This window comes from Sinocyclocheilus grahami, unplaced genomic scaffold (assembly GCF_001515645.1).
Source record: "Sinocyclocheilus grahami isolate Dianchi unplaced genomic scaffold, SAMN03320097.WGS_v1.1 scaffold383.1, whole genome shotgun sequence".
Classification (NCBI taxonomy): Eukaryota; Metazoa; Chordata; class Actinopteri; order Cypriniformes; family Cyprinidae; genus Sinocyclocheilus; species Sinocyclocheilus grahami.
Window position 1 is genome coordinate 1,164,335 of NW_015505562.1, and position 24,572 is coordinate 1,188,906.

Genomic DNA, 24,572 nt, shown 5'->3' on the forward strand with positions numbered 1-24,572 from the left:
TCGATGCGTTTTTGTAAGAAAAATATCCATATTCAAAACGTAATAATCACTTTAATGTAGCTTGCACTCACTGTTGTAAAGGGAAGCAGTTCCGGGTGGATGACATATGGAGGTCGGATTTGAGCATGTGCCGCTCAGAAGTGACGTACACGGAAGCGCAGGGGAGAGATCAAAACAAAACAACGGTCAAGAATTAGAAGTACAAAACAAGGATTTCTACAGAAGAATGTCGGCGGATTTCAATATAAGCCAAGAGGAGACTGGTTTTCCTTTGCTAAAGTAATGAAACTTCCTTTGGTCCTGTTAACAAACGTTAGTTTTCACGAGACTCACCGGCGCATACGCAGCACTGACCTCATACGTCATCCGCCCAGAACTGCTTCCGTGTACAACTGCTGGCGCAAGCTACATTAAAGTGATTATTACGTTTTGAATATGGATATTTTTCTTACAAAAACGCATCGATTCGCTACAGGAGGCCTTTGTTCACCCCCCGGAGCCGTGTGAGACATTTCTTTATGGATGGGCGCTTTTTATTTAACTTCTTTTAAACTGATGCATGCAACACCCGCTGAGTGCTATGAAACAGCTTGAAGGATCAAAGACTATTTTTAATATAACTCCGACTGGATTCGTCTGAAAGAAGAAAGTCATATACACCTAGGATGACTTGAGGGTGAGTAATTTGTGGGCTAATTTTCATTTTTGGGTGAACTAACCCTTTAACATAATGCTTAGTAGTAGAAAGGAAGAGTATAGGAATAGAAATTCCCAAATATGGAATTTCTGTTTTTATGTCATTCCAAAACCTATATGTTGTCATTTTAGTGGTTAATCATTTATTATTCACTAATATTGAGTGACAGCTAATAATAATTGTTGTTAATTAATCGCTGAAATCTTTTTTTTATTTGCGTTCAAGTTTAAATGCGAAACTTCTTGCAGGTCACATTGTTTTTTTTTTTACTAAATTGATTATGATATTCAATAGCTATAATGGGAGAAGATGGAAAATAGAAGTCTTTTTTTTGTCATTTTTGGAGTTTGGTAGTTGTGATCACTATGAACTAGGGGTGTCACAATATACCAGTATTGACAAGAATCATAATATTTAAAAAAAAATTATATTAATATCATGTTAATTCTACAAATAATAACATAATACGGTTAATAATCCAGTACCGGTCACAGGTTCACACTACAACGTGGTAGGTGGTAGCCCAAATATTAAGACACATTCAGATGGAGATTCAGCATGGCTATTATTTCGATGTTTCTTAAAATAACTACAAGGCATAATGTTCTATTTATATTGGCCATGCACCAGGATTTATTTTAAGCCATTGTGAAAAGCTAATCTTGAATCAAAATGATAACTTAAAAGTCAGACTGAGATGCAATTTGCTATTTTAAGCAAAGACATCACATTTGGCCACTATTATTATTTTTTTGCAATTAACGCGGCATGACAATTCCCTAGTCCTGCTACAGTTCAGAAAGAAGAGTCGTGTTGGTTTAATAGTGATATTTTCCACCTGGCAGCAGGGTCTAACTATTTAACAAACACACTGAGCACAACATACAACATATGGCCAATTGACTATTATGTTAAAAGAGAATAGAGGTAGAGGTTTTTTTTCTTTCACCAGAGAGACAGAGGAAGAGATGCAGATAGAGAGAGACGCTACTGTGTCCAGAGAAAGCTGGAAGAGGCAGCAGAGTAGAGTTTGTTGAAGGAAGGGAGAGAGAGGGGCATTATGGGGCTCAAGGTGGAGTCTGTAGTGAAGACCGCAGTACCTTTGAGTCTCTCCCGCATTAGCTTAAAGGCCTGAAGGGGTCTTAGTCTGGCTAGCACCTGCTCACGCTGGTTCATTAAAAGGGGACCAGGAAAAACAAGGGGGCCTATGAGGGGAAAGAGAAACTTTCACATGCATGGGGCAAAGCATCTCACAAATGGAAAATAAAACATGGTATATAACACATGGTATATAATGAGAACACAAGCGAGAAGGGAACATCCACAAGCGACCCACTCCCAGAGGAAACAAGCACAAGTAGAAGGTAACGCTGAAAGTTTGGATGATCAGGCCGCTTTGGAGTATTATCGAGTAGGTAATAATACTCCATCTTTGAACCCAGAGGAAAATTTGATGGAAAATGTATGATGTGCTCATAATCGAGGAGAATGGATTATGATTAGATGTTTCTGGGGGGGGAAACAATATATGCAGTGGGCTGTCTACCAAATTCTCGTGTCATATTATGGTGCAAAAAAAAATTGTCGTTAATTTTTTTTTTAGAATATTAGAGCTGGGTGATATACCTAAAATCTTAAATATAAATAAACAAATAAAATAGAAGGAGATTTTTAACCAATATTTTTAACAAAATAGCTATTGTTGGCAAGTAGTAAACTGTGAAATACTAAAATACAGTTTAAAAAAATATGATTAAAATAAGCAAGACACACGAACATCAGCGAGACCAATATATAGTATAAACTAGCAATATTTACTTATCTATATATTTTTACTTCAAGACTTGTAATACATGAAAAATATCAGATGATGAATTCCATTTACACTTGATGCAAATAAATAGTTGAATTTTAAATTTTCAAATTCAATTTCAACCAGTTTATTGAAACAGACTGTTGAACCTAATTTGCGAAAACTCCAAAGCCTTTTTTGCTACTGAAGTTCAATATTCATGATCTTGCATGATTTTATACTACCATTTAAAGGTTTGATGCCAGTAAGAATTTTATTTTAAAGAAACTGATACTTTTAGTAAGTAATAATGCTTTTAATTTATCCAAAATGGCAGTAAAGACATTTATAATGTTACAAAAAAAAAAAAAAATTATATGAAATAAATATTGTTTTATTCAATAAAGAATCCTGAAAAAAATGTATGATGGGGTTTCCACAAAAATATTAAGCAGTGCAACGGTTTTCAACATTGATAATAATAAGAAATGTTTCTTGAGCATCAGCATATTAGAATGATTTCTGAAGGATCATGTGACACTGAAGACTGGAGTAATGACTGCTGAAAATTCAGCTTTGCATCAAAGGAAGGTTCAGTGAGCATAATATATTCAATATATCAATACACAATAATTCTTTCAAATATTGACCCCATCCTTTTAAACAGTAGTGTATATCAGTTGCAAAAATAAACTTTGACATATCACCCAGCTCTGGCTTTACATAGTAAAATACTATGAAGATTAAAAAAAACTGCATCATAATGCAGTAGCATGTTTGTGCATCACACGTGTGGAGTGTCTGGGTTTATTGTGGGGTCTGGTCATGTAGACGTCATACCTCGGCCCTCTTCCAGCCGGTGCCGGCGGTTGATGCGCTGTCTCTTCTCCTCCTGTCGAATCTGGGTGTGCTCCTCTATATTGACGCCTGGGGGAGGAGGGACAGGCACAGCTAAAATAACAGAGGTCCAGCACAGGCGGGGCCAACGGAGGAGACAAATGAGAAACAACACAGGCAGGTGAATGATGAGCATGAGACGCAATGCAAGATAGTGAGAGACAAGAGCAGAGAGATGATCCCAACAAAACACACACACAAACACAGTGCTGATTCACTAGGCAAATATACAGAGACCACACTGATCTGCATTAGGACTGGGCAGTATAACTGTACAAATTAGAGATTGAATAATTTTTTATTTTTAACAAGTGTTTAACAGCCAATATGTAAAACTGATTTTTTTCTTTTCTTTTATTTGCCTCTTTCATCTTGACAAACAAATAAAATACATTTATTATTATTATTATCAAATTTTTATTTTTTACTCATGGTTACTGTATTATATTTAAAAAAATTTATTTGTTCAAAGTGTAATTGTTGAATTTTCATTCCGCCCCTTCCTAAGCTGAATATTTCATGCATGAAGACAGTATGGTTGAACATATGACAGGATGACGCCTGCAGACAGGAAAGGGATGTGATTTGATGGATATGAAACTGTACTGAACGTGACTGGATGACACCTCAGTACCTAACAGCAGGTCCAGCGGTATCATTTCCTTCACAGCATCAAAGATTCCTCTCTGTCTGGCCTCCTGACCATCCAGCTCTCTGGCACAGGCTTTACAGCAGCCACATGACGAACAGCCCGACTCACCAGAGCCACAGCCACAAATCCTGCAGAGGACAGACACAAATAAATGGATAAGGACTAGCATTGATGCAACGACCTGCAGCAGTGACTTGATATATAGAATAATACATTTCAAAAGTAGAAAGAAACAAATTACTACTACTCCCATCACAGCACTGAAGTACATTTTTCAGTGTTTTTCTACTTTTTAAGATTAGTTTTTTGACAAATCAGCCTCCGCTCAGTCTAAATAAGAAGCATGTCTAAGCATGTCGTCTAAGGGTTTAAAGCAGGGGTGCCCAAACTCGGGTCCTGGAGGGCCGGTGTCCTGAAGAGTTTAGCTCCAACCCCAATCAAACACACCTGAACCAGCTAATCAAGCTCTTACTAGGCATACTAGAAACTTGAAGGCATGTGTGTTGAGGCAAGTTGAAGCTAAACTCTACAGGACACCGGCCCTCCAGGACCGAGTTTGGGCACCCCTGGTTTAAAGGAATAGTAAGAATTGATTTAGATCACTTGCTCACCAGTGGATGCTCTGCAGTGAATGGGTGCCGTCAGAATGAGACTCCAAACAGCTGATTAAAGCATCACGATAATCCACACCACTCCAGTCCATCAATTAATACCTTGTGAAGTGAAAAGCTGCACGTTTGTAATAAACCCATCATTAGGATGTTTTAACTTTAAACGGTCGCTTCTGGAGAGAACATCAGTCCATATCCCATAATAAAACTTCTCCAGTAAAAAAAGACCATCACCTGTTGCCATCTCACTTTAAAACTAACAAACTAACAGACCTATTTGCTAAAGGGGTCATATGATGCTTTTTTAAAGATCATTATTGTGTGTATTTGGTGTAACAGAATATGTTGACATGCTTTAATGTTAAAAAAACACATTATTTTTCAAATACTGTACATTATTCTAGGTCCTCTATGCCCCGCCTCTCTCAAACGCTTAGTTTTCTACAAAGTCCCTCCTTCCGACAAGCGCAGTCTGCTCTGATTGGCCAGCTGACCCAGTGCACTGTGATTGGCCGAACACCGCAAGCACTCGTCGGAAATGTAACGCCCCTTACCATAATCGCGAGCTTCATCTTTCAAAATAAATGTAAAAACAAAGCCCAAAAGGGGAACAGAGTCTCGTGACAGACACAGTGATGAAGCTGGTATGTGTTTGCAGTACACAAGCCACGGTTAAGACAGCTGACTCCACTGTGATGTGTCTCGCTCTCTCTCTCTCACATACACACGATGCGCAAAACTCCGCATTTGAACAGTCCATAGCAAATACTTAAACTAATAACAAAACAGTAGCTGATTCAGAAGCGCCAGATTGTCATAGCAAAGCGGCATTATGCAAATATTTCCACATAGTGAGGTAGATATGTGGGGGCGTGTTAGAACGAGCCGTTTTAGGGGGGCGTGGCAGAGTTTTAACTTTTATAAAGAATATCTCTTTGGTTTTGAGACTTTAGTCTTTGCGACTTCAGGGATCTTATCTATGCACAATCAGCTTGTAATACTTCAAAGAGAAAGGAAAACTTGAAATCGCATCATATGACCCCTTTAAGAACTGTGTTTGCTTGTAAACAGTGCTTGATCTGTGCATATTTCTCTCCTGATACAGACAAGACAACCTTTTCACTGGAGAAAGCAATGGTTTGAAGTTTTAAAAAAAATGAATTTGTTTCTTACAAACATGCAGCTTTTCACTTCACAAGATATTAATTGATGGACTGGAATCATGTGGACGATTGTGATGTTTTTATCAGCTGTTTGGACTCTCATTCTGACGGCACCCATTCACTACAGTTGCAATGGTGATAACTGATACATTTCTCCAAATCTGTTCAGATTAATAAACAAACTCTTCTACATCTCAGATGGCCTGAGGGTGAGAATTTTAATTTTTTGGTAAACTATTTCTTAAAATAATGAGCTAATGTCTTTTCAAGAGCAAGAGTTCAGTTCTTTTTACTTGTTCTCACTTGAACCACATTACATTACTTTATGTGGGCCAAAAAAAACAAAACAGTTTTCATGTCAATTTCTTATTCTGAATACTGTCAATAGCTGGATAATCGTGATCTGTGTAAACATGTCTGGTGCTGTATGTAATCATCACTCTGTTAGTGTGTTGTTTGGTTTCTCTCACCCTCCTGGCACTCTGTCTGGTCGGCCGCTGCTCACACAGCTGGCTCCGTACCCGGTGCAGTCTCCACACACGGTGCACACCATACACTGGTCCAGCTTCCACTTGTGCATGCCTGGCTGACACATCATAGATTTCTCCTCCTTCTCATCCAGCTCGTCCTCCAAGTCCTCGTCCATTGCGGTAGCCATGTTCTCCACTCCAAACGCTATGGCAAGAAAACACAAAATATCACAAACACCCTTTCAAACGCCGCTGAACAGACAGCCTGTGAATGATCATAGCATGTAAGAAACAACTGTAATAATAACCTTTTCCCTTTTATAGTTTTGTGAAAGAAGCACCACATAAGATCAGCAAAAATGACCAAACTATCACACTCTTTGTTGTCATTTTCTGAAGATGGTCAGGAATATTCAGGGCTTTTTCTAATGTATAATTGTCATGTTTAGTGTGAAAAGCGTGTAAAGTCCTCACCCTTCCCTGCCTGGCTCATGGTTCCAGTGTCTCGACCACACTGGCCCTTGTTGTTCACTCCAAATGTCCACACCTCTCCGCTCTTGGTCAGGACACAGGTGTGAGCTTTCCCCATGGCTACCTGAGTTACAAAGTGTCCCTTCAGATCTGACACCTGACCTGTGATGATGAGAGGAGGGAAACAAATTAATCATTACAATAATTCTCCCATAATAGTTTAAAAGAAAGCAGCTGCAAGAGAAAAGTTACTTACATTTCAAACAGAGTTAGTGAATAAAATGGCCTGATGATATTTCATTTTGGAGTAATCACCAATCACAGCTTATTTTTTTTCAGAACGATTAAGTGCAAAGTAAATTTTCAAATGTGCCAATGTTGTATACATGAAATCAAACTGATTAAAATTCTGTACAATCAGATAGTAGGCAAATTTATCAGTACATTGTGTGTCTGTTAATACAAATACTTGCTGCTAAATGATTTGAAAACTCTGACAGAAACATGGAATCTAGTCATAAAAATGTAATTTAAATCTTCTTTATGCACCAAGAGCTTGTAACACTCCAAAGAGAAAGGAAAAATTGAAATCGCATCATATGACCCCTTTAAGAAATATCACATTTTTCTTGCATGTTTTAATTTTAACAGTATCCTCTGTTGTGCAGCACTTTGTGTCAAAAAATTCAAGGAAATTTTACATTTTCATTTGATTTCATTTTAAAAGCTTAATTAAACTGTTATTGGTTTATGCCTTCATTTGATTAACACTGTTTTTGATAATAAATTTGTATTAAATCATAATTCCAGAAAACAATTATAACTGACAACAATTTCTGAAAAGATAAACAATTCATAGGGCTCTATAATTGTAAAAATTGCAATAAATTATTAAATAGGTAAGGTTTTAAAAAATCAGTTTATTAAACACGCTTTATGAGTAGTAACATTTAATTAAACCATTAAAATGGAATTCAGAAAAATTTAAACTGAAAACATGAAATTTGGAAAAATAAAAAGAAATTGGGATAGGGGTGAGCGATATCAAGATTTTTGACCATGGATCATTCTTTCAGCACGTAGCTACACTCGAAGCGCGAGCACTAAAAAGCCTATCAACAGCGTCTTAATTATAACTGGACTAAGTTATAATCAAAACACACAAGGTTTACATATAGACTAAGTTGCTTATGTCTAAAATGAAAAACAGTTGAGAGAAAAACGGATGCGTGCCTGTATATTAGATGCGTGCAGCTCTTAAAGGGACAGAACTAAATGCTGCCAACTATCATTAAAGGGATAGGGAAATTAGTAAATTATAACAGGAAATTAGTTTGGCTGAGACAACTTGCAAAATAGTAAAACCAACAATAAAATCGTGATTAAAAAAAATACAAATTAATCGTGATATGATATTTTTGCCATATCGCCCACCCCTAATTTGGGTAAAAATACAACTGATTTCATAAGGCTTAAACATGTATTGATGTTAAATTGTATGTAAGTTTCATGATTTCAGTTACTAAGCTTTTTTAAATTACAATTTTAATTTAATCACTATAGAAGATTTTTTGATATAAAGTCGGCAACACCAAAACTCCAAAAGTATCAATATTATTTTTTTTTTAATTGTCGCATAGCATATGTGACGTTTCGAGCACGCAGGCTCTTCATCAGACAAATGAACAACACTGATATCCCAATTTCCTCAAAATGAAGACTTTGATATTCGTCCATTTCTTTAAACACAAGATATCTATTTACATATAATAAACGCTTGGTGGTTATTAATTTGTATTTATGTACCTAGGCAGGCATCAATTAATGTTATTAACAATATATTGATAATTATATTTGTGTATTTTGCATAGCTTTATATGTTTTTGATTTATTAGATTTTTTTATTTTTGTTTCTGTGTTTTTCTCCTTGGTTGATATGTTATTGTTTTGGTATTATTATGATCATGATAATATGGTACGGTCATGTGACCTTTGATCACCCGGAGGAAGGCCTATAAAGATTGGGATATCAGTGTTGTTCATTTGTCTGATGAAGAGCCTGCGTGCTGGAAACGTCACATATGCTACGCGACAGTTTTTAAAAAAAATTAATATTTTGATACTTTTGTAAATTTGGTGTTGCCGACTTTACATCAAAAAATCTTCTATTTGTTTCTTAGTCGAGCACCCAGTTGAGATTGATGTGCGTGCTTTTGCCTGCTCTTCAATTTAATCACTTTAACAATGGAATCTGGAAAAAATAAAACTGATTTTATGGGCTCTCTAAGGTCCCGTCCACACGGAGACGCGTTTAGCTGTATACGCAAAAATTTTGTATCGGATTGGTGTTTCGTCCAGATGGGTCCGGTGTCTTTGGGAGCGTGAAACCGCTACTTTTTGAAACCAGGTCCCAGAGTGGATAAATCTGAAAACGCCACCCTTGCGTTGGGATATCAGTGTTGTTCATTTGTCTGATGAAGAGCCTGCGTGCTGGAAACGTCACATATGCTACGCGACAGTTTTTAAAAAAAATTAATATTTTGATACTTTTGTAAATTTGGTGTTGCCGACTTTACATCAAAAAATCTTCTATTTGTTTCTTAGTCGAGCACCCAGTTGAGATTGATGTGCGTGCTTTTGCCTGCTCTTCAATTTAATCACTATAACAATGGAATCTGGAAAAAATAAAACTGATTTTATGGGCTCTCTAAGGCCCCGTCCACACGGAGACGCGTTTAGCTGTATACGCAAAAATTTCGTATCGGATTGGTGTTTCGTCCAGATGGGTCCGGTGTCTTTTGGAGCGTGAAACCGCTACTTTTTGAAACCAGGTCCCAGAGTGGATAAATCTGAAAATGCCACCCTTGCGTTTTCGTGTGGACAGCGAATCCATATATTTAGTGAAACGACGATGTCATTAGCCCACGTCTCGTCCCTAGTCAGACACCGCTACGTCACGTAACAGCAACAACAACATGACCAAACACTGAACGATTGTCTTTTTATTGACTAACATTAACACAGATTAATAAATATTTTGTTCCATGTTTGTTTGTATACCGCGCGCAAGGTTTATGCACATAGTCCAAGTCTTCTCCATTTTTAGTGCATCTCTGTGGCAGAATTACAGCGCCATATACTGGTCTGGCGAAGACAATCATGTTTACATCTCCCTTGTGTGTTATTAAGTCTGTGCACAATGGCCTCAACAAATAACTCCGTTAGATAAAAGAAATGAACCGCTAAAATGACATGCAAGAACCGTCACACGGACACTAATTAAGGCACTCAGGTATATAATGTGTGTGTGTGTGTGTGTATATATATATATATATATATATATATATATATATATATATATATATATATATATATATCAAAACTGACACACACATAGTTTTTTATTAATATTATGAACCAGTTTTGAATTATATACTTTTGGTTTTTCATTTATTTTCAGTTCTTTTGTTGTGTGTTTTTGTCCTTGTTACTTGTTTTTGTTTCTTTTATATGTGTCAGTTTTCATTCATTTTTGTTTTATTTTAGTACATCAAGTTAAACAATTAAAATAAGAAATGTTGCCTTGGCAACTTGCTGAAATTAAGTATCTTTTTATATTTTACTTGTTTATTTCAAGTAATGAAAATGGTTGCTTTATGGTTTCGTTTCAGGTTTAGTCACTACAATAACACAGAAACACACACATATAATGATATTACTGACTATTTAAAACTCATTTTAGTAAAGCGCTCTGTAAACTTAGAGGTCATTAATGAAGTATAATGTTACAGTATTTAAAAACAAAAATGTGTCATGTGGGAAGCTAATACTCCACTTCTGGAATGGTAAACACAATAACTACAATCAATGATGACAGAAAACTCACGTCAGTATTTCTGCAGCCCATTAATGTACGTGTGCGAAAAACTACATGACCTTCTTTTATTGCAGCCCATGGCGTTTATTAGGAAAGTTGCCCAGTCACGACTCATCCAGGCCTGTTTTTACTGCCACGCTCACTGGACTGGATAATCTCCAGATAAGGTAAAGAGTGAGTTTAGTCTTACAGAATGATAAACCTACAGCAGCTCTCATATCTCATGAGGCCAGGCACGCACACACACACACCGCACCTCCCTAAAACACACTCCATCGCTAGACATCAATGAGACACACCCAGCGTCCATATTTAACTTTTTGCCACACCTGGCAATGGCAGGTCAACTGAGATAATAACCCAGCCATAAATTATTAACCGATATTATTTAACAAAGCCCTTTTTTTTCAATTCCTAATCAAGTTAGTTGCCAGATGGCTAAACTGTTTCATGTACTTGCCAAAGCCAATTTGTACTTGCATTAATGCATTGCAGCCCATGGCGTTTATTAGGAAAGTTGCCCAGTCACGACTCATCCAGGTCTGTTTTTACTGCCACGCTCACTGGACTGGATAATCTCCAGATAAGGTAAAGAGTGAGTTTAGTCTTACAGAATGATAAACCTACAGCGGCTCTCATATCTCATGAGGCCAGGCACGCACACACACACACCGCACCTCCCTAAAACACACTCCATCGCTAGACATCAATGAGACACACCCAGCGTCCATATTTAACTTTTTGCCACACCTGGCAATGGCAGGTCAACTGAGATAATAACCCAGCCATAAATTATTAACCGATATTATTTAACAAAGCCCTTTTTTTTTTCAATTCCTAATCAAGTTAGTTGCCAGATGGCTAAACTGTTTCATGTACTTGCCAAAGCCAATTTGTACTTGCATTAATGCTCATTGTGTGTCAGTTTTGGATCCTGGCCACTACCCTGTATTTGTACTGCATTAGGATCAAGTGTAAATACACACAAGCTGTGCTCACTTTGGCCTCTCAAATGCTCCAGCCTCACAGAGTGTCAAAGAGCCTCGGCGCTCAACTGGAAGGGTAGAATAATCAAATTATTTCCAGTTAATTAAGCATGTGTGCGGTCCCACCAGTCCTTGTTTAAGACTATCATCAACAGACGACTGGTTTTGGGTGTGGGAAGGGGCACTTTTACTGCTTTATAAAGTAAGCAGGACTGCACAACAGTTCATGAGCTGGTCATTGCCTAATTAGGACCCGAAGTAGATAAATATCAAGTGTGCTTTTTAAAACAGTATGCGACAACAGCGGGAAACTCTGTATATTCATGCAGCGTGCGCATGAGCTTGTGACATATAAACGCGCATATCAACCCGATCACTTTATTTAGCGTTCATGTAAACAATACTAGTAGCACTTTCACCACCACATGAAAAGCTCAACATGTATTTCAGATGCAGTTAAATACTAACGCAGAGACACTGAGGAATATAGAGAGGTATGTCTACCTTCCCAGATGCCGTTTTCATCAAAGCAAACTCTCTGCCAGCGCCAATCAGGGCTGCTTCCTCATCAAACCCTGTGCCTGAGGACATAAACACACGCCGCAAAAGAGACAACACCAAGTTAGTTCATTTCAACACTGATGTGCATGCATAGACGTGTGTGCACTAAAGCGCCACTCTCACTGATGATATGAAGGTCTTTCTCCAGGTCAAAGAGGGAGATGCCACAGGCATGAAGACACTTCCTGGCCAGTTTGAGCTGCAGTTCCTGCTGTAGGGCTGGGTCTGAGCTGGTGGCGTAGATCCGCACCACAAAGCCATCCTAAATAAACCAAAACATACACACAAAAACATTAATCTTCATTAAAACGACATCTGCTTGTCAATGGAAAGTCAATGTTTGGTAGCCAGTGGAAGCATTTAAGCACAATTATATGGTTATTAAACCTTTAAGCTGAGCTGCAATAGGAGGTTCTTTAGGAGGGTGATGTGAGGTATCTTTTCAATGCGAAAAACACTTCTTATCCCAGTTAAATATGCAAATTCAGCTAAAAGCAAGCGTTTGTAGGTTGATTCCGCTAAAGAGATGTTTTGATTACTCTTTATTTTACAGTGTATTTACCCAGGAAAGTACTGGTAGTATACGGTAACTACATGGGTTAAATTAGGTTTAGGGGTAGGTTCAGGATTAGTACCTAGTTATTACACATTTATTGTAATTGCTATAATAAGTACATAGGAACGGGACTGTAAAATAAAGTGCTACCGATGTTTTCAACACATTGTTCTGTTTGTTTGAGCATCCCATGTAGTTTGACATAGTGATCTTGTCTTGAAAAAGCAACCAATGGCGTGAGTTTGAGGCGGGACTATCCGTTGCAGCAATTCTGTTACATTCCTTCTGTCTTGATAAGTCGCCAACCCAAACCGGCCAGTCCAGTGTTTTTATTTGTTTGTTTTTTTCCCCAGGCAGTCTTCAGTGGCGAATACTTTTGCCATGCCGCCACATAGTTGCTCAAGTCAACTGCAGCCTTTGAATACTTCTTTGAATACATCTTTCTGCTAGTTAGTGAGCTTTATTCACTGTCTGTGACTGATTTGCACATACACAGTCATAACAGTGACATTTTAGTGAAATTTCATGGGCAAAAAAAGGTCCATTGTAAATAGTGTAGCGACATATGGACATTTCACACAGAAATCACTTTCAAACCAAGCAGCTTTCTAATCGTTGCGTTGATCAACTTGAACCTGTTGCAAAATATAAATGGGGTCATTCGCTCTCGCATGAAATTACTGATTGCACGGATTCCCACTGAAATTACTGGATTTTGCCCGCAAAAATTGTCCGAACAATAGTAAATGTGACCGTACCTTAACCCAAATTTCTATGTGTGAATCAGTCCATGGACATGGCTGTTTTGGACATTCTTCAAACCAGTCTGGTGATAATATAATGATTCAAATGTAAAAATGTTAATACCCTCCAATGAAACCAAAAAGCTTCAAAATTGACAGACACTGTAAAACAATCAATATTCAACAAGCAATTTTATCGAAGTCTGTTCTCACGCATTCCATTGACCATATTTGATTAGCTTGGTCAATATTCATAAAGGAATAAAAGCCAAATTAAATCTGTTCATCATATTAAGAAATCATGTCTCTTCAGAAAATTCATGTGAATTAAACAAGAAAACTCAAATTCATTCAATTTTGGTATAATGGACTTTCAATAAAGAGACGTATCTCTTTCATTTAAAATATCTTCATTTGTGTTTCAGAGAGAAATGAAAGTCTTGTGGGTTTGGAACGACATAAGGGTGAGTAATTGTTGACAATTTTTTGAACTACACCTTTAAAGTTGCTGGTTTGCAGTGTTGCAGTAATGTGGAGTGGACTGCATATTTTCACATTTTGAATTTCCTAATGCTTTTTGTTCATTTTTATTACAAACAGGAGCCAAGAGGCTAGGGCTGTGTATCACCAGCAAAGTCACGATACGATACGTATCACGATACAGAGGCCACGATACGATACGTATCACGAAACAGGACTGCACTGAATTTCACCTCAGCAGAATTTAGAAAAACAGCTGTTTATTAAACACGGCATACTATAGTGCCACTTCTAACTATTGGCAGAGCAGGCAGTTGACCTCTGCATTATGAAGGACCTCCAGAACTGTACCACAGTACAATATAGGCAATGGCATATGTTTCATGTTTACATTGTGCACTCCCCAGCAGGTACAATATTCTGATTGTTTGCATCTTGTTTTTAAGCCCATAAATAATGTACTCGTTCTAATAAATTTATATTGTAATGTACTCATACTAATATATTTTAAAAATCATCTTTACATTGCTGGTAGGTTATCATTGCACAAATTAACACACTTTCTACATTTAAACGTTTAGTCACTAACACAGATCATGTTGCGCGTGCACAGACATGAACCTTTTTCACATTTCCGGGTTTCTCAGCAGCGGAAGTCGTCATAGTTGGGTTAACTTGAATAGCAGTGAATGGGAGAGTACAACAAATATATTTTTTGCATTCCCCTTTGCTCAAATAGCAAAAGAAAAACTCCACGATAGTGTTTTCATGACTTTCAATAAAAGTAAAAAAATTGAGAGAGACTGATAACGGCTGTCAGAAGAGAGAACGATGTCAAATTTCCCGTCCCTCCCATAGACGCTGCATTAGAAACACCCTCGCATTAGCGTTAACTGTTTTTTGTAATTTGATGCAAAGGTGATATAATACAAAGAATAGTGTTATAAATGTACATACTTTTTTTTTTAATACAAATATGAAAAACTTTCGCGGATTTACGATGCTGATGACCGTTAAACGCATCATCACAGTCTTGTGAAAAGGGTCAGCAACACAAACTTTTTAGCGCTGCCCCGCAATTGTATCAATAAAATAGCTTAAACGCTCATGAGCTACATTATCTTTCTCAACAAGGAGCTGGTAACATCATTGTTTCTACAGGAATTAAAGCCACAGCTTCATTATTAATAGAGAAACGCGGCAAAACGGTGGTAATTCATACATACACAGCCCCTCTCTCTCTCTCTCATAAATGAACACTCGATGAATGACACTTTTTTGAGAATAGAATATAGAAGTGGAGATAGCTAAACTGCAAGCTAACCAGTGTTTTCAGAAAGCAAGCGCGTTTATCCACAGTGGAGAGAGAGCGCGTGTGCACACGGTTGCCAGGCTGACAAAGATAAGCAGCATACTTAGCAGATATTTCCGTATTGCACAAGTGGGAAGCTCTGTTTCGGGGATTACGTCTCTTTATTTCAGGCAACCCCGTTGTGTTCCTCTACGGCTAGATTAAACCTTGTTATAGCCTATATATTATGTTCTATTCATTATTTTTTAGAAACCTCGCATTTTTCTACTCCATTTTAATCGGTGTTCTTGTATTCAAATTAAGCGCGGTCCACTGCTGCACATGTGCCACAATATCGATACAGGGCCAGCTGTATCGATACTTGTATTGTCAGAGCTCTGTGACGATACATCGTAGTATCGATGCATTGAACACAGCACTACTAGAGACATCATATCCTGTTTTTTTACTATGATAATTCTGCATACTTAAAGTCCAGTGTGACCGCGTGTTAATCTTTCTTCTGCTGACAGGGCTTGTTTCAAAGCTCACCAGAATAGTCATAATCTCAGAGGCTTTGACACCATTAATATCTGAAGAAGCACAGTGAGCATATGAGGGTCAAAGGGAGAATTTAACTGTGTTAGCATTGCACATGGGAGATGCAAAGTGAAAACGCACCCTCACTAGCAGCAGCCTCACACATAATGATCCAGCTTCATCCAGAAGCACACACACTTAAGTTCAGGGTGTGTACAACATGGGTGAGACTAGGGTTTGCAGTCTGTGAGTTTGCATAAGTGAGCATGTGATAAAAAAAACTGAAGACAACACACTGGAGTCTTTGATTTGCTGCTGCTAACGAGTAAGTTTGCTCCAGGCAAAATCACTCTGCTAACAAATACACATGCCCTTCGTCCTTCCTCCAAGATATGTGGCATAACAGTTCATAGCATTAACCCTTACAACTTCCCCCCATAACCCCAGCACTCCCTCACTTATCATCTCTCATTCATGTATGCATAAAGAGATCACCAAAGGCAGATATGAATTATCACGTCCCCTCCCCGCACTGCTGCACACTCATGATCAGCCAGTGGGTTCAATCCTAAGAGAAATGCCCACGTCCACTGCTGCAGCCCCTCCCCTGCCTACATGGCTATTATGCACACACTCGTCTAAAGACACACACACACACAGCATGGCTGAAATGGGCTGAAACAAAAGAGATCAGGTGCTGCTGACAGCCACAATCACACCATTTGAGAAAAAGGCACTGATCGTGTTTGTATGATGTGCAGGGGGAGGAACAGGGGAATCTGTTGTCGTCTGAAGAAGACCGCAGCATGGAGAAAACAGGCTGTTCATTTTGGATTAAACTAATTAAACATTTCTTGGGGTTCTTGCACTATTATCCATCTATTCCACTCGCATTGCAGTCTAAGAGAACCATTTGAACACTTGTCTTGGTTGGCAACATCAGCTGGTCGCAAATCATTGAAGAATTAACTGTTAAATGACAGCTTTCTAGTAAATATGACTGACTCCAAAGTTCAACATGTGCATGTTTCTAAGTTAATGGCAAGAAACTTTAAACAGCAGGAAAAAAATAAAGCACATGCAAATATTTTATATACACAATACTGTTCAAAAGTTTGGAGTCGGTAAGATTTTTAAATGCTTTTGAAAGTCGTCTCTTATACTCACAATGGCTACATTTATTTGATTAAAAATACGGTAAAATATTATTACAATTTAAAATAACCGTTTTCTATTTTAATATTTTTTTTGATGTAATTTATTCCTATGATGCAAAGCTGAATTTTCAGCATCATTACTCCAGTCTTCAGTGTCACATGATCCTTCAGAAATCATTCTAATATGCTGATGCTCAAGAAAAATGCATTATTATTGAAAACAGTAACAAGTATATTATTGTAAAAAAAAAGTAAAGAATCTTCAATGAATAGAAAGTTTGAATGAACCGCATTTATTTGAAGTAGGAATATTTTGTAACATTAGAAAATGTCTTTACTAAAATGTCATCCTTGCTGGATAAAAGTATTTATTACTCAAAAACAAATCTTACGGACCCAAAACATTTTGAATTTTAGTGCATTACACTATATTACATTATTCTGAACAATTCTTTTGGTCAGTACCTTTTACAGATCAGTATAATTATTACCAAAGAAAGCCTGATCCATACAAATATATTTATATTCAATAAATAACTCTCGCTTTGTTTGCCATCTTAGATTGATTTTTTCCACTTGGCACAATGCATTGTGGGATTGCCTTCACCCTGAAGAATTCATACATAGTTGCCTTTTCATTTGGTAACAAGTATATTATTGTAAAAAAAAAAGTAAAGAATCTTCAATGAATAGAAAGTTTGAATGAACCGCATTTATTTGAAGTAGAAAATGTCTTTACTAAAATGTCATCCTTGCTGGATAAAAGTATTTATTACTCAAAAACAAATCTTACGGACCCAAAACATTTTGAATTTTAGTGCATTACACTATATTACATTATTCTGAACAATTCTTTTGGTCAGTACCTTTTACAGATCAGTATAATTATTACCAAAGAAAGCCTGATCCATACAAATATATTTATATTCAATAAATAACTCTCGCTTTGTTTGCCATCTTAGATTGATTTTTTCCACTTGGCACAATGCATTGTGGGATTGCCTTCACCCTGAAGAATTCATACATAGTTGCCTTTTCATTTGGTATAATTATGCAGCCCACATTTTGAAAAAGCCTTTGTGACTATGATGCATCCAAAGACAGCTCACTAGGTTTTGGAAAAGAGCGACATTGCCAAAGAATAAAACCACTTACATCTTTGCAGGCTGCAATCTGGTTGATATATTCTCCATCAGTGAATATGATGTTCTGACCATCTGCTTGTAGACCTGAGAAAGAGAGAGACATTTTAATTTGTAATAGACACTTTTTACAGTTCCAGACTACAGTCCAAATTACACTGAAGAAAGGCTTGTCATAATCAATACAAGACGTATTATTTTATATCACTACATAATATATTTATTGCTATGTAGATGGCAAACTAAAGGCCACTGACAATTCAGCTAAATAAGGGACAAGCTCCTCAATACATCCTGTTTAAATAGGAAACATGCCAACACAGGGAAGAAAAGTGTGCTGGTCAAGCCATTTATTTGCCCTGCTCCAAGCGATCAATAGCACATAAGAGGGGTGTTTGTACCCGGCATTGTGATGGTGCCCTCCTGCTCCAGAGTCTCTGGGTTGATCTTAATGGCCTCCATGTTGTGACTGTTCATGTCTTGATACAGCAAACAACCCTGTAAAGCAAATCGCCACAGGAAAATTTCTTTTGTAAGGCTGTTCAATGAATTACATTTTTGGTCGAAAACATCATAAGCACCTATTGCTTTATTTATGAGATAAGATCAATAGATCAAACCCATATTAAGTACTATACATGGAGTACATTGACGTTATATAAGCAGACAGACAATCAAGAGAAGCTCATAAAACTCAATAGGTCAATACCTGGGCGAATCCCAGCCATGACCTCTTCTCCTTACGGTTCCTGATACGTGATGTGGAGTTGTACACATGGCCCTGCAATCGATAGCCTCTTATTAGCACCCACACAAACACAAGGATATACAACCTGCTGCATCAGCACTGCAAACCACATCCACGACTTCACAAATCTCAAAATTGTCAAATAAAAACTGGAGTTGTATATAAACATTCAAATTGCACATAAGGAAGTTTTATATCACCATAATTATGTTTCTACTCCATATTCATTGTTGAAATAGAAACATTAAAACAATGGCTGTAATAAAAATATTTTCAATATTATTTATATGACTATCTTCGTAATATTTCTGAAACGCTGGTGCATATCAACTAGTAATTACTAATTCATTACAAATAATTGCTGAACTACTTATTTAGTCCAAAAAAAATGCTTAAAATTAACTTCTAAAATTTTAATTGTGCAATCAGGTAAATAAAGGATGTCCTTACCCGCACGGTGCCACTGTACCCTGAGCCCACTTTGTAGAGGCCATCTTTACAGAGCAGGTACAGGAAGGAACCATCAGTTTGAAGAAGACAGCGTTCATCTTCATCGACGCTCACCTCCTTCAAAACCCATTTGTTCATCAGTGCGGCTCTCTTGATGCCGTTCCCAAACCAGTCCTGGATCTGGATCTTTCCCACCAGCACTGCCTGCACACTCCTCTGAAGGGCGTTCAGGATTGTTGGAACCTTTTGTTACACAAATATAGTCGGGTCAGATAAAAAAAAAAGAAGAAGATATAGTCTGCATATTTTTAAGATGATCTTAAAAATATAGCCTTAAACAGCTCTTGAGCATTCTTCACCTTGAGAAAGCACACAAATACGGAGTTCTTTTTCATGTCTTCTTGCACTTAAACGGACAAATTCACAAAAATGGCAAAATGCCCGTCTTGTTGAGTATCCTTGTAAACCTATCAGTTATGTCTTAAGTGAAAATCGGGAAAAAATAAAAAAATCTGATTTTTGACCGTATATTAGATCCGTGCAATACACTGTGTAAAAAAATTAAAATAAAATAAAAAGCGTTTTTGTAGTTGTAAATAACGATTATTGGAGTACACTTCTTTAGTCTATTTGTACCATTTCCTAGCAATTTCTGAGTAAAACTGTTGCAAAGTAAATCCAGCACCAATTTTTTTTTTTTCAGTGTAGGTCTTAAACTGACAGCAGCCTAATATAGCATTTGATAACTTTATTCAATTTCTGTTGCATTTCATACTGTACCTGAATGCTACTGTTAAAATGTTTTCAGTTTACCCGTCTTTAATAATGTTTGCACATATTAGTTGGCTTGTAGTTTTTGCTGTGGCATTGAAACTGGAATCAAGAATTGGGACATTTTTAATTATTTTCTAAAATGTTGGTGTCGTAACAACCTTATTTGTTAAAATACAATGCAACATGGGTCAAAAAGACGAGAACAAAAACTTTTCTATGGTGAGGCCAGTGAAAATTTCAGCAGGCCAAAAACTGGCGTTGATCAAAATGACTTGGCTGGTTTCTCATTGGTTTGAATCAGTCTAATGACTCACTCCGTGGCTGAATAACACTGGCATGTCTTTTGCCTGTTTTTCAGTTTCATTCTGAACCACTTCAAGTTGGACGTGTGCACTGTAAACTGACAGTGAGTGACGGCTCCGATATCACACTTTACACAAGATATTCAAGTAACTCATGCTCCAATTAGGTTGTAGTTACCTTGGTAACAACAAATGAACTCTGTGCGTCTCTGATGTCTAAATCAGTGTGTGAGAGAGCATTCAAATGTAGCTTTTTATGCACTCTAAAACCTCAACCTCACTCACCAAGCAAAAACTAAACTGTTAAAAATCAGACTAAAATAATCAGTTATTTTGTTAAAAATACACTTCAGGTACTCTTTTCTAAAGTTTGGATTCTTTAGAAGGAGATGCAGAGCTGTAGGTGCTACACACAGTCAAAAACAGCACAAGACAGACTTTACCACATTTTACTTTTATTGTTAGATCTTCTATTGTTTAGGAATAATATCTATTTAATAACTTCTATCTAGAAACTGTTCAGTGGCATCAGTGGAATCTCAAAACACTGACTCACCTGGATGGTCTGGCATGCATGACTGCCATTGTTGGTGAGGATGGCAGACACAGCCTGGAGGATTTTGCCAGTGTCCAAACCAAAAACAATACACAAAAAAATTAATATATTTATACCATATATACCATTTATGCCATTTAAAAATCAAATACATATATATAGAGAAATCTATTATATCATAAAAAAGCTGAAAAACATTGTCCAGCTCTGCAAAGCACTTGATCTGGATATACATGTCAACATTTGCCTGTTTTTCAGTTTCATTCTGAACCACTTCAAGTTGGACGTGTGCACTGTAAACTGACAGTGAGTGACGGCTCCGATATCACACTTTACACAAGATATGCAAGTAACTCATGCTCCAATTAGGTTGTAGTTACCTTGGTAACAACAAATGAACTCTGTGCTTCTCTGATGTCTAAATCAGTGTGTGAGAGAGCATTAAAACATTTAAATAAGCAAAAAAATTACAGACCAATATCATGCAGATGGTAGAAGACTGAGGAATAATTGGCTGAGGGACTTCACATTTTCAGGCAATTCAATAGTTGACCTCCTCATGCAGTTGAGAGATGAGCGGTAATGTAGCTTTTTATGCACTCTAAAACCTCAACCTCACTCTCCAAGCAAAAACTAAACTGTTAAAAATCAGACTAAAATAATCAGTTCTTTTGTTAAAAATACACTTCAGGTACTCTTTTCTAAAGTTTGGATTCTTTAGAAGGAGATGCAGAGCTGTAGGTGCTACACACAGTCAAAAACAGCACAAGACAGACTTTACCACATTTTACTTTTATTGTTAGATCTTCTATTGTTTAGGAATAATATCTATTTAATAACTTCTATCTAGAAACTGTTCAGTGGCATCAGTGGAATCTCAAAACACTGACTCACCTGGATGGTCTGGCATGCATGACTGCCATTGTTGGTGAGGATGGCAGACACAGCCTGGAGGATTTTGCCAGTGTCTCCCCAGGCCACCACCAGGCTGAAGAGGCAGGCACAGGACAACGCTGTGAGGGTCTGACCAGTGGGGTCGTTCATCCCTGTGCTCCGCACGGTGGTCTCCAGCAGAAGATGAAAGAGAGACTCTGCAGGGCCAACAGTGGTGTCATGATTAAACTACACAGACACTTTATTTGAACAGGAGAAGGTATCTCACCCAGCACATCTGGAGGTTCAGTCTGAAAGCTCTCCGGCTGTTGTCCCTGGAGCATATCTAAAAGGGCCTGAAGGCTCCGTAAGCACAGTGACGGGTGTGAGAAACGAGTCTCTTTGATGAGCTCAAACACTCCACACAGCCCAATACCAATGATCTGAGGAGCAGAGGAACATAGCTGTGAAGTAACATTAATCCACAATAGAGATCCAACAAAATTACATTTTAATGGCCAATGCCAATATCTAGACAGTACGATGACGCAAGTACGATGACGCAAAAACAACAATAATTTTCAATATTTACTCAAACATGTCTTTCCAAAAACGAACAACAAATAGCAGACACTGGATTGACTGAATTGATTCTTAAAGGGGTCATACGATGTTGCTAAAAAGAACATTATTTTGTGTATTTGGTGTATTGAAATGTGTTTATGCAGTTTAAGGTTCAAAAAACACATTATTTTCCACATACTGTACATTATTGTTTCTCCTCTATGCCCCGCCTTTCTGAAACGCGTCGATTTTTACAAAGCTCATCGGTCTGAAAAGCGAAGTGTGCTCTGATTGGCCAGCTATCCAGTGCGTTGTGATTGGCCGAATACCTCAAGCGTGTGACGGAAATGTTACGCCCCTCACATACTGTTGATGCCGTGTCCCGGCCGGAGCGACGAGTAAATGTAAGTTAAAGTGTCGCAGGTGTAACCGGTTAAAACTTGGAGTGGTGATGAGGTCTTAAAATGTATGGAAAGAGTCTTAAAAAAGGTCTTAAAAGGTATTAAATTTAACTCCATGATTCCTGTATATACCCTGACGAGGCATTTGTTGCATCCAGTGGGGACATAATTATGTATTATAATGACATATACTGTCTTTTTACACGTTGCATCGCACCACGTAAACATAAAACCTTATCTGCATTTGTGATCAGAGAAATGACAAACAACCAGCGCTACTCTACACTGCTCAAAACTCGCGTTTGAATCGTCAGTGGCAAATTCTTTAATATAAAAACAAACTTGCGGTCTGTGAGTCAGAACAGCCGGCATTGTAGTCTACTCTACCAGGATCAGGAAACAGTCCTCCAAAAAATGTGCTGCACACATCTGAATATTTGGGTTGAACTGTTCTGGAACAGTGTTTTAAATACAACTTAACCACTGATTTCTAGTCGTGTCCTCTTTTGGAAGACCAAACAAAGTAGTTTCGCTTTCACAACAAAACACACAGCGTCACACAGCGGGCGGGCTTGAGTGAGGAAAGGCTGGCGGATTCGACGAAGGAGTGGCCGGCGGGCTTGCGGCAACCACATGTGACGACCCTGGGCTTCGTCCACGGTGAAAGCCGATCCGCCGATCCACAGCACGAAGTTGATGTACAATTTCAATTTTTGCCTTTAAAGCATTTTCTTTGACATTTGAAACATTTGAAAACAATGATTCAATACTAGGGCTGTGCGATTAATCGAAATCGAATCGAAATCGCGATTTGAGACGTTGCGATTTCCTAATCGCAAAGCCTGCGACGTGGACACAATATTACTCTGTTCCAGAGCATATGCATGACTGCCAGCCTTGAGTTGCAGGCTTACTTGCCCTGAGCAAGAGTGAGCGCACCTCCGTTCTCCCCAATCAGCACTGCTCTAGCCAACTGCGTAAACACCCACCATTAAAAAAAATAAAAAAAATAAATAAAAAAAAAGCGGGACGGGAGAGAGACAGAGTGGGATTATGGTGTCTACTGGGTCAGATCGATAGTTAGGCTAATTAAAACTAAAGAAAACCATATGCAACTTAAGCTTCGAAATGACAGACAACGAACAAAAAAGGTAATTTGCAAGAGCTGCGTATCAAAAGCTCCCTTATCGGTTCTGTTTTCAGTACTGTAGAATAAAAGACACATTCTTAGATGTTTTTGTTAGTACGTGAACGTTATCTTACACATTTTATCTCCCCAACAGATTAATTTGAAGTAAGTTTATAATGCATGTTGGCTATTCCCAATTCAGAAGAGCGCACACACAGCCTGTGTCTGTGAATGCTTCTCATACTCGCTCCTCTCTGCCCCACGCGGCGCGAATCCCGCGTCACATTTGATCTCCCCAACAGATTCATTTGAAATAAATTTATGATGCATGTTCGCTATTCCCAATTCAGAAGAGCGCACACACAGCCTGTGTCTGTGAATGCTTCACATGCTCACTCGCTCCTCTCTGCCCCATGCGGCGCGAATCCCGCGTCACGGACGAGCCGTTCACGCTTGCCGCACTCACGCAGCCGGTCTTGTAATGCTCGTTTATACTCGCACCCGGCTCCGCAAGTCTTCACAAGCGCATCTGGCAGTATGGATTGACGCACACGCGAAACCTGTGTCGCGCCTGGCTCCGCGTTTAAAACTAATGTAAATTCAGTCTAACTGCTTGCTAATTTCATTTGGACGAAATTAAACATTCAGCACATTTTCCACTTGCTCTTAAAATCCCAAATACTTAAAAT

At 38.0% G+C, this 24,572-nt stretch overlaps 1 protein-coding gene across 1 annotated transcript in view; it reads right to left on the reverse strand.

Annotated features, from left to right (window-relative positions):
• LOC107549904 (E3 ubiquitin-protein ligase MYCBP2-like) overlaps nt 1–24,572 on the reverse strand; it is a 142,071-nt gene that overhangs the window by 82,881 nt on the left and 34,618 nt on the right. The window contains exons 3-15 of the mRNA XM_016231090.1: nt 22,079–22,232; nt 21,811–22,007; nt 19,285–19,527; nt 18,796–18,867; nt 18,488–18,584; nt 18,100–18,173; nt 12,301–12,439; nt 12,121–12,197; nt 6,757–6,937; nt 6,283–6,487; nt 4,021–4,166; nt 3,330–3,416; nt 1,798–1,902 (exon numbers count right to left, since the gene is read on the reverse strand). Of these exons, the coding sequence (XP_016086576.1) occupies nt 1,798–1,902; nt 3,330–3,416; nt 4,021–4,166; nt 6,283–6,487; nt 6,757–6,937; nt 12,121–12,197; nt 12,301–12,439; nt 18,100–18,173; nt 18,488–18,584; nt 18,796–18,867; nt 19,285–19,527; nt 21,811–22,007; nt 22,079–22,232 (1,777 nt within the window). The remainder of the gene's footprint in view (nt 1–1,797; nt 1,903–3,329; nt 3,417–4,020; nt 4,167–6,282; nt 6,488–6,756; nt 6,938–12,120; nt 12,198–12,300; nt 12,440–18,099; nt 18,174–18,487; nt 18,585–18,795; nt 18,868–19,284; nt 19,528–21,810; nt 22,008–22,078; nt 22,233–24,572) is intronic.